At 33.4% G+C, this 10,948-nt stretch overlaps 2 protein-coding genes across 4 annotated transcripts; both read right to left on the bottom strand.

Annotated features, from left to right (window-relative positions):
• Nucleotides 1-338: 338 nt before the first annotated feature.
• Nucleotides 339-2,493, bottom strand: LOC130809004 (anthocyanidin 3-O-glucoside 2'''-O-xylosyltransferase-like). The gene has a single exon (XM_057674602.1). The coding sequence runs from the start codon at nucleotides 2,441-2,443 to the stop codon at nucleotides 998-1,000; it is 1,446 nt and encodes a 481-aa protein (XP_057530585.1). The 5' UTR covers nucleotides 2,444-2,493; the 3' UTR covers nucleotides 339-997.
• Nucleotides 2,494-3,787: 1,294 nt separating this feature from the next.
• LOC130808838 (uncharacterized protein At4g14342) lies at nucleotides 3,788-7,725 on the bottom strand. 3 transcript variants are annotated; one of them, XM_057674352.1, is made up of 4 exons: nucleotides 7,428-7,725; nucleotides 4,846-4,931; nucleotides 4,629-4,752; nucleotides 3,788-4,114 (listed from the first exon to the last, which is right to left on the bottom strand). In XM_057674352.1, the coding sequence occupies exons 1-4, from the start codon at nucleotides 7,431-7,433 to the stop codon at nucleotides 4,067-4,069; spliced, it is 264 nt and encodes an 87-aa protein (XP_057530335.1). In that variant the 5' UTR covers nucleotides 7,434-7,725; the 3' UTR covers nucleotides 3,788-4,066. The 3 variants fall into 3 exon arrangements, with proteins under 3 accessions (XP_057530335.1, XP_057530334.1, XP_057530336.1); XM_057674351.1 differs by lacking the exon at nucleotides 7,428-7,725 and adding an exon at nucleotides 5,371-7,001; XM_057674353.1 differs by lacking the exon at nucleotides 7,428-7,725 and having other exon boundaries at nucleotides 4,846-4,937.
• Between the last annotated feature and the right edge of the window lie 3,223 nt (nucleotides 7,726-10,948).

A 10,948-nucleotide genomic window follows, 5' to 3' on the forward strand; every position in this document is an offset into this window, starting at 1 on the left:
TTTTTGAACAAGCTGCTTATAGCAACAGGTTCAAAATCAGTTGGTCAAACCAGTTAATAAAATCAGCTGGTCAAATCAGCCACCATAATCGGCTATCAGCTATTTACCAAACACCCTTTTACAATTGATGGTGACATGTTTAATGGAAATATATACTATTAATAATAAATATAATAAAACGAAAGAAATACTGCCTCCTATTCACCTTAAAAGTCCTATTTGACTTTTTACGGATTTTAAAGAGAGTCAAAAGTGGAACCTTAAGGGTAGGAAAAAGAGTGGTATTATGGGTTTTTAATGTAAGGGAGGAAAATTAATATGGATAATAGAGGGTATAATTGAAAATAGAATAAAGCTACTAAGGGCATAAAAGTCAAAAACGAAAAACCCATACCAAAAATAGAAATGAGACAATTAAGATGACTTGACCATAAAAGAAAATAGGACATGAGCTAGTGAACATATTGATGTATTATTTTGAATAACAATCTCAAAGAAATTACAAGCTAAACTGTGGTCTTGAGAACCTGTTTTTTTAGTAGAGAAGGATGATGGAGATAGCAGTATTCTAGAAATCATCGATCATGTACTCTTCTAAATTGTTAAAACATCCCATAAAAAAGTTTCATTCATTTATTTCGAACATGTTTATATATTACTCCCTCCGAATCAATTTAGTTATTGGCAAAGTCTTTTTAATTTTCCTATTTGTATTTTTGTCAATCTTTTTTTACCTAAATATCCTTAGTTCACACAAGTAATTACGAATATACTCCATGTACCTTACTTACCCAACTACCCTTCACTACTTACCCTTTACTACTCACCTTTTTAATGGATCTCACACCATCCTTAATAACCGTGTCCAAGCAAATAACACATGGAGGGAGTATTACCACTATAATAATTTGAATAAGATGATTGTAGGTTTATTATTATAGGGGAGCGACACTTCAGCATAGAAGTACGTAGTTGTTGAAATTGGACGACGTCGTCTTCATCTTATTGAATGAAGTAAGGCTTGCAAGTCCTGGATAAAATTATGAACATAAGCATCCATAAACCCAGGTTCACCAAGTTTCCGCCTCCAAATTTGATGTTCCATTTTCACCAACCTACCAATCTCACTTTCTTCATCCATTACAGATTTAATAGCCTTACACAAACTCTGTTTAGATATCCACGTACCATTTTCACCAGTTTCTACTTTGACACCTACTTTTAATTCTTTAGTAATCACTTCACTAAATAACTTCTGATCTGGTAAATATGGTATCAGAACTATCTGATTCTTACTCAATAATGACTCCCATATACTACCTGAACCACAATGGCTCACAAAACACCCCACCGAGGGGTGCGACAGTATTTGTGGTTGCTGAACCCATTCGCCTGTCACCACCCCTCGCTCACCAACCCGATCCTTAAACCCTTCTGGAAACGCATCCTCAACTGATGCGTACCCTTTGGGCGGCTTAAATGCGATCAAGAAGGGTAATTTCGTCATTTCTAAACCCAGTAAGAACTCTTGAAACTGATCCAATTCTAGCTCTGCTTGACTCCCAAAAGCGCAGTATACAACGGAGCCCACCCCGAATTTTCCCAGCCACTCCGCCCAATAAGGTTTTAACTCTGCTTCTTTGTGATCAGGTTGGACCGGGCCTGAGACAAAAACGGGTTTGTTGTTGTATTGGCTAGACAAATAGTCACAATACTTGCCTTCTATCTCTTTGCATGTCTTAATAGCAATAGCGTCGCTACTTCTAATAGCGGTTGTGATCCGTTGATAGAAAGTAAGATCTTTTCCGTAAGGCTTGTACAATAAGTCGATGAGCGTCTTTGGGTTGTTGAAAACGATATCCGATGATGGATAACCCGGTGGGATAGGTGCTACGCAGGTGTCCTCATCAACAACAGCCCGACCCGTTGGCGGGTTTCGAAACGGTATCATGTGCAAGGATAATGCAACAGCAGAGACAGGGAAATAAGTGACACATTTAGCACAGATCCCAGAAGCGGACACAGCTTGTGGGACCCAGTGCGCAAAATCGTAGAAGACGAGATTGGGTTGAAAAGTAGCAAGAATGGAGTGGAACTGAGGACGAAGAAGGTCAAAAGCAGTGACTAGGTGAGTTTCGAGATGGAAAGGGATCTCCGAGTTGAGTTGGGTGCCGAGTGGGAGTGGATGGACGTGAGGGATTGTGATTGTATGTAAGGTTAAAAGGGATGAAAATGCATCAGGATGATTATTGACATTGTTTGAAGATTGTAGTATTTTAAGTTTGGCTTTGTTTGGGAGCATCAGAGTTACCTCGTGCCCTTTTTCAGCAAATTTCTTAGCAAGTTCAAAATATGGAATTATATGTCCCATGGCTAACCATGGATACATCACTACTTTTAAGTGTTTTTCTTTCATTTTTCCAGATGCTTCTATTTCGTGCATGGATTTTCTAATCTTGCCACTCCTTTTAATTTATACTCCTACCAAGTACTACTCTCTTATAAAGTATTTCATATTTTTGTTAATATGTCAATTAAATTTGGTTTAATTTCTGACTTTTTTGAATTCACGCATTAACTTACTTTTTTAATTTCATATATACATACTTAGTTTTTTCAATTTCATATATACATACATAGTTTTTTATAAAATATATCATTTATTTTATGTTCACCCATTTATAAAATTAATATCATTTATTTTATGTTCACCCATTTATAAAATTACAGTATGTACTTTCTCTGTTCAAAATTATTAGCAACGTTTGACTTTTCACCCAGTCCAATATGTACACTAACTCAATACATAACATCTCTAATTCTTTATAATTAGAAATTATAAAATTTGATGGTAATAATTATTGCATTACAACAAATCAAATATGATCATACTTGACTATATTTTAACATATTTGTGGAAAAATTTTGTTCTTTGTGACAGACGGGTGAATCTGTTGCGCATATTCCCTGTTTTCAAGAATGAGTGTCACTTGGTAGATTTGAGCATGATTCTCTTTGTGAAAATTTGAAAAAAATAAGAGCATTGAACAATTTTATTTCAAAAATAAGCTCCGTGAAAACTTTACTCCCAAAATAAGTGTCCGTACATCCAAACCTAGGTTTGGTGTAAGTAGCTGTTACTAACAGCGAAAATTAAAATAAAAATAAAAGCCTAAGTCGCTGTTACTAACAGCGACTTAATCTCGTAGATTGGAATGAGGAAGTAATTGAAATAACGAAGAAGACTTAAGTCGCTGTTACTAACAGCGAATTAAAATAATTTTTTTTTAAGTCGCTGTTAGTAACAGCGACTTAAGTCTTCTTCGTTATTTCAATTACTTTCTCATTCCAACCTACGAAATAAAAGGGTTGACCAGTTAACTTTAAAGTCGCTAACAGCGACTTGTGGGTTTTATTTAATTTTTTTTTGGTCGACTTTTACCAAACCTAGATTTGGATGTACGGACGCTTATTTTGGAAATGAAGTTTTCACGAAGCTTATTTTGGAAAAAAAGTTGTTCAATTGTCTTATTTTTTTCAAATTTTCTCTCTTTGTTGGGAGACAAATCAGTATTCACTATTCAGTAGCCCAAAAGAAAGCCTATTTTGAAGCTCATTACAAAAAGACATTTAGATGAGCTAGAAGAGTAATAGGAAATACAACTATTTTAAAGTTAGCAAAGAAAATTATCCTTTGAAATCAACTAAGCACATACTTCAATTAAAAAGTTGGAGCATATATGTAAAAGATCTCATGAAAAAATGCAAATCGTTTCGAACTTGGATGAAAACAGCAAATTTCAGATATATAGTGCATTGATACAATCATACAACAGTTAACAAACACCTTACTCGTGTCTAACCCTGTTCCACAACTTTCATTCATTTCACTTCTCGAGAATAAACCCTTGTCCACAATCCTAACAAACGAAATAAACTTCCAACATGTAAAATCCCAAGTTGCTAAGGTGTAATGCATAACTTTCACCTTTTCGATAAACATGACATAGGACGTAAGATGAGAGCCTCAATTACATCTATTCCATCAACTCTGGAGTCGAGACTCTTAATCGTCTTCTCTTTCAGGAGGAAGGCCACAAGGCAACAACATTTTCTGCAAGAACAAATGCAACAGTTCCATGAATGACAACACCACCAAAAATGAGGATGCAGTGAAGAAGGATATCATCTTGACAAAAACTACTAACACAATAAGGATTCTTATAGAATGAACAACTAACATGAATCATTAATATGCATAAACTAACATGATTATTAATTATATATTTTATTATTAAGGAAAGGAGAAGTTAAAAACTAAGGGTTGCCATATTTTCACATGATGCAAGTCATCCAACTACTATTAACCTTTTGCGTGGACTTAGGGGGGATCCTTTGTATGTCAGCCTCATTACAAACTTTTCACAAAAGATACCATTAAAATCACAAATGTTCCAAGAAAACTAAGCAATTTCATCACATGCGTTTGTGTTTGGACTAGACTAAGAGAAACATACACAAACTCAATTCACATTCAATCTAAATTCCCTTTTCATATTTTGATGCAAACAAAGCTTAATACAAGTGATAAATTTATACGACTTGCAAAAAAAAAAAAAAAAAAAAACCTGCATGAAGTTGTAGCGCTCTCTTCCAATGGATTCATTTTCTGCAATAGCAAAGTAGGCAAGCATGGGGTAATGCCCAATGTAGGAAGCATAGCTATCACGTTGAATGTTTACAGCCCATTCACTGCTCAAAATAATAGGAACAATTTAAAACCAAATAACCCAACAAACATTGTACTAAAAGAATCCAAAGAGATCTCAAACAACTAAAGCTTACAATCTGTTCAGATCTGCATGTCCAGTCCCAACATATTTTGCTTGAAGATGCTCAAGTTGGGAATTGATGTTAAATCTATCACTGGCCTGCATAAACAAATGTAAGATTTCAATTCTTCAACAATAAGACCCAAAGAAAGCAGAGGGCACATCCAATTTTGGAGATTATATAAAACTTAAACTCATAGATACACATTTTATGGAATATGATGAGTAGAAATTAAAGCCTGCAGGCTCAATTCTTATATATACTTGAAGAAACAAATAATAAAAACAGGAGGCCATTAAGGCAGTAACCCATCTGTGCTAAAGCAAGAAAGGTATCAACTCTGCAGTGGTACAAGCCCATAGGTTACTGTATTTGTTGAGTTCATCAAAATATATGGAGTATGTTAGGTCTTCATAACCTTACACGAAAAGAATGAAGATTGCAGACAAAAATTATAGAAGAAATGAACAGGCTTCCGATTAAGTAAAATAACCCATTTTATTATGCACACAAGAAACCATCTGGTTTCGTCAATACCTTCCAAAGTATCATATTAATATTATGCAAAAATTTATGGAGGATCAACATTATTATGCTCAAAAATTGTATATTCTACGTCAATTGTAGCTTTTCATGAACAACAACAGGTCTCATTTCTCTACATAGGCATTAACAAGTTTCATAAAGCATATGCTCTCCACAAAGCTGGGGCCAGGGGGCCAGGGCTGCAAATTGAATAATCTTTTTCCTATTTAATTAGACAGCTCATTGAAATCTTTGTAAATCTTACCTGGCCCAGAACGTCCTTAAATGGGCAAAAACTAAGTCATCAGGCTCAAAAGGGAATTTTCTAGAAATGTCAGCCTCTGCCCTCTACCAAAGTCTTAAATTACTCATCTGCCTAGAAGATTTAACACACAACCATTGTGCTCCATGCTAGGGAGTGGAAACAATATCACAATACCAAGTTCTAGGGACATAAACCTAATTAGTTCAATCACAAATCTAAAAACCAGGAAATCAATGCGTACAACAGCAAGTTGGCAAAACATGTCACTTCATTCGACCAACATTCTTCAACTTCATCGTCTCAGTATATCCAAAGCCAACTCCTCTTACTATTCAAAGCTAATTAGTAAACAATAGCAATAGGTGATAGCTCCTTGATATTTATCTGGTACAAATCTTTTACTGCACCCACAAAACCTAGCTTCTGAAGCTTGAGATCAGTGTAATACCCATGATCACTGTCAATTAAATCTCATTTTTTGTAATTGTGACGAAAAGCAATTGCTTGCCTAGACACGGCTCCTCCTGCATGAACTTTGGCACAGCGGGAAAGGATAATAACAAAAGTTAATTCATAAGCTCAACAACAATACTAGCACTAACATTTGTAAACACCACCATTTCATCGCAAAACATCCCTTATGCCAGATCCATTTGTTCATGTCATATGAAAACATCATGTACCTCCATTTGTTCAGATAACAATACAGTTGAAACCATGTACCCATTTTCAGCAAAATTATTGAGCATTGCATAGTGTAGGTGATGTGGAATGGGTGGGTAAGGATCTAGCTTTAAAAAGCTTCAAACGTAAAGGACGAATTAAAGGCACCCATTTAACATCAGTAAGACGGCGCAAGGCATATGAATTTTCCCTCTTAAATCAATTAACCTCACACTAGGATCACTATTAAAGTTCCGGAATGATGTCATTGTAAATCAGTTAATCACTATAAAAGGAAGTGAAAGTGATGTTTGGCAGCAGGGAGGTGAGAAGGCATAAGTAAATAGCACATGGTCATGTCCTATAATTAATATTAAGATAGCACTCATCAAAGTATTGTACATAAAGTGGGCTCATTCATTCGAGTTCTAGCTTTTAAGTGTCAGCAAGGTCAAGTTGAAGGTATTCATTAATATGATAATACTCTTCTGAAGTGATTTAATTTGATTGTTTACTCTATGGGCGTTCGACCAGTAAATTTGAGAGAAGGCATACATTAAGTGATTAAAGCGATGTATGACATTTGAACCCCCTTCCCTAAACTGCTTTATACATCGCAACAAATTACTATCCCAAAAGAATATAATAATCTAGAACCATCAAAACATAAATATAGAAATAAAACATAATAGAATACATGAAATTATTGCTAAACTAGCAATATTCAAACAGAATGAAAAACCCTATGAAGAAGCTCAATAACTCAAACCTTGAATAACAAAGTTAACAAGAACAAACATCAAATGACTGAGAATTAGGATTCATAAATCAGAGTATATTCGTATATTGAATTTCCTTCGACTTTGTGAGAAAATCAACCAACCCAACAAAAAGCATAAATTTGGTTTGATATAATTGATCATCTGACACTCAAATTCATGATCGGAGGAATAATTTACGGACAATGTATCCTAATTTCGGGAGACTCAAGAAAAAAATTGTAAAAATTAGGGTTTATAATGAATTTAACACAAGTATTGCGAACCAAAAACATGCGGAACTTGGTTATGTCAAAAAGGTAAAAGGACGATAAATTAGGGTACCCAAACTAGCGATGAGGGATGAAGATCAAGAGGAGTACCTGCATGTTGAGGAATTCCCAGGTAACGAAGCCGGCCTTCACACTATTCTCAAATGGCTCGCAGGACACAACTCACAAGTCACAAGTAGTCACAAGTCACGACTTAAAACGAATAGTCCAATGTGAAGCAGTTGAGATAGGCGGTTATCAATCGTTGTGTTGATTGGCTTTGAGACTTGGAGCTATGTTGGGTGTTTAATAGCCCTATGTTTGTGTGTTTTTTAGTCGGCTACTCTAAATAAATGTTTATATTTTTAAATCTGTATTAATTGAAGTATTTAACCGATATATAAAGTGCATTTCATAATAATATTGTCTTATATATTAATTTATGTTTTTTAGTAGGTTTATAAGTAAACTTAGCATAAGCTAGGTCAAGCTAACCCCTCCATTTGCGGATGGCCAAGACCACCAACCAAAATCTAGATTCGATGAATATTCATGACTAGTATATTTAACTCTAGTTTGAATTATATCGTTCTAGGTTTAACTTGATTATTAAGGGTGGTTGACACAACTCGTTGTTTACATGACTCATCATAGCACCGACTATTTAAGCATGACTCATTTTAGCACGGTCCACATACTATGAGAGCCCCACACAACACGAATTTCATATTCATTTATAAGTCAGTTTAAGTCTCATTAAATTTAAATTGCTTAGATTATATTAGCTTTATAAATCTAATAATGGTTGTCTTATCTCTCAACTAGCATCTGTAATTCAGGTTATTAGTGGTCAATAATCTAAGTCAAGTTAGCTTTTAATGATTTTCATGGCTTTTTATCAATGTTGGGTGTACTAGATCAAAAATCAAATGGCTAAGGTTGTTCTTTGTATTTAATTAGGGTTGTATAAATTCCCTCAAAATTTCACCAAAGATAGCCCATTAAATGAGAGTTGTAAAGGAATAGTGCGGTTACAGTGTTCTACCAATTTTAATGATTAGGTTAAGCTTGATTGGTCTTTTTAATTGTGTGTTTTATCATTTTCATACCTACTAAAATTGTATAACTCCTATTATAGAAAGATAGAATTGGTTACCGGTAAAGTTGATTAATGTGTGTAGACTATAATCAGAATTTCAGGCAGCCCTCAACAGTAAATTATTAGTAGTAATAGTTATCGAGTTATATCGGTAATTTGTGCAAAAATGCCAAACATTGTCTCGCCCTATTAAGTCACGATTATGTTGCTGACCAATTTTCTCTCACTTCTTCAAAAATTCCATTGAGTAAAAGGAATACAAGTTTGATATATAACAATAAGGGAAATGATATATAAGAAAGGATCTTATACTGCTTTAGTACTACATTTAATGTAAAATGTTTTGAAAGACTAATATATTTGATGAATTTTTATGTTTTCATTTTAATAATTCTCTTTAAAAGTATACTGAATTAAAGAAGGTAAGAGACAAGTTGATTTTTTTTTTTAGGGAATATCTTTTACTTTAATTACTCTCACATTAATTAGTTTAAGAGATTATCTTGAAAGCTTAATATAAATATTAAGAAAAATTGTCTTAAATAATTTAACATTTCGATATAATAATTTTAACTTTTGATTTACCATTAATAACCCCACTATTGCATCACTTATCTGAGAATGTATTGCTCAAATACTAACCAGTTATTATAGGTTAATTTACAACAAAAAAAATATAAAATAAATTAAATAACAAAAATATTAACAAAATAACCAAAAAAATGAAATTAAATAGTAACCACTGAATTTCACTCGCCTCGACAACCCCACCTCTGCTAGTCCCCCTCTTCGGCCAACCACTGGATCTGCTCCCTTCCGTCACAACCACCAAACCCCCCCCCCCCCCCCCCTTCCTTTCCTTAGTTGCCCCCAGCCTTTCTCCCTAGCCCAAGACCTACAACGAATCATAACTGAATCTCCCCTACTTTGTTCAACCTACGTATTCCTTGTAATTGAGGTCAACAAAATTAAATTCAATTGAAAAGAAATCGGTTCAAAGATTTCAATCAACTACTTCAAGCCCTAAAGTAATTGAGGGAGCACTTTTATATGATAGAAACTCATTAGATTTTGTGCATTTTAATATACCATGCAGTCATGCATGGTGTAGGTTTACTTTTATTTTCTATAAATTGTTTGGATAATAACATATAGGATATTTTATAAAATTTTATCAAAGTCCTCGTATAGAATCTTTCACCACTTTTTGATAATGCATGATAATTTTCAATTAAGCATTAGCAAATCTATACTAAGTGTAATCATAATACGTAATAATACTTACTAAAGTGCTAATGATGTTTATCATGCATAGTGATATAGTTGAATAGTAGTATGATTATATATTACCTCTTAAATTGGATGCTAGAATTATATCTTGGAAAGAAATACATAAATTAGTGAATTTATATTAAAAGCATTTTTGATAATTCTCGTGTTGTGAATTTATAAGCTAAAATTAGATTTTATAAGTTACTTTCAATGTGTACTACTTTAACTTTATTAGACTTCTTTTGTAAACTCTCAATTTATATTGTTTTGCATTAGAGAATATGAAGGGAGTGGTTAAAAGAAATACCTAACATTGATTAGTCTTACATCAATTTATGAGTTATATTCTCTTATAAAGTTAAAAGAAATACGAATTACAATTAAAACCACTTTAAATAAAACTCTTTATTGATAATTTGGATTGCATTAGGGAAGACCGGAAGATGAAGGGATGAATTCCAAAACAACAACCTAACATTATAAGTGTGACACTTGGCATAAAGTGATTTTAAAATTCATTGTATAGTGACACTTACAAAATGTTTATGAATTAGTAGATTGTATGATTTACCCAATATGTCAAGGACTTATTTGGCTAACTTATTGTAGTTCATTTGAGAAAAATTGAAACAAATAAACAATTTAAACATAAAAAAAAAATTTGAGTAAACTTAATTCCAAAAATAAGCATCTTCATATTCGAGCCTAATGTCAAGATGTTCGCAGTTACTAACAGCTAACAAAAAATTTAGTCAAAAAGATCAGAATTGTTTGTTTGCAGTTAATAACTGCTAACAAACATAATTCCATTTTGTCCCTTCTAACGTTATGACATTGTCTCCCTTTTGTTCGCATTTAATTTATTAACTACGAGCAAATAATGTTGACTTTTTTTGACCAATCTTTTGTTCACTGTTAGTAACTGCGAACGTAACTGACCAAATTTTTTGGGCATGAAAGAATAGGTTGTGGTTGAGAGTAGGTTGAGACGTGACTTGAGGGAATGGATGGAGTGGGTGATGCTCGTGGGTTGGAGGATTGTAGGGAGGGAAATGCATTGTTTTTTTTTTTTTGCAACATCACCTTTAAACACGTAGTTGGTTATACCAGTTTACTCCAAGCAAATATTCATTAAAATTCGGATTATTTTTGGTTAATTAATAAACATGATTATTATAAAAAAAATTATAAAATAGTTAATCATTCTTTTAATCCTAAAAATAAAGTGAAAAAATAAATTATTTGGTAAAAAAGTTCTATA

Source organism: Amaranthus tricolor, chromosome 3 (genome assembly GCF_026212465.1).
Source record: "Amaranthus tricolor cultivar Red isolate AtriRed21 chromosome 3, ASM2621246v1, whole genome shotgun sequence".
Classification (NCBI taxonomy): domain Eukaryota; kingdom Viridiplantae; phylum Streptophyta; class Magnoliopsida; order Caryophyllales; family Amaranthaceae; genus Amaranthus; species Amaranthus tricolor.

Coding starts and splice junctions, on each gene's coding strand:
- LOC130808838 (XM_057674351.1), bottom strand. CDS start 5,421: ATGTTGATCCTCCATAAATTTTTGCATAATATTAATATGATACTTTGG. Junction 4,932..5,370: donor TTAATATGATACTTTGGAAG/GTATTGACGAAA, acceptor TTGTTTATGCAG/GCCAGTGATAGATTTAACAT. Junction 4,115..4,628: donor AGCGCTACAACTTCATGCAG/GTTTTTTTTTTT, acceptor TTGTTCTTGCAG/AAAATGTTGTTGCCTTGTGG.
- LOC130809004 (XM_057674602.1), bottom strand. CDS start 2,443: ATGCACGAAATAGAAGCATCTGGAAAAATGAAAGAAAAACACTTAAAA.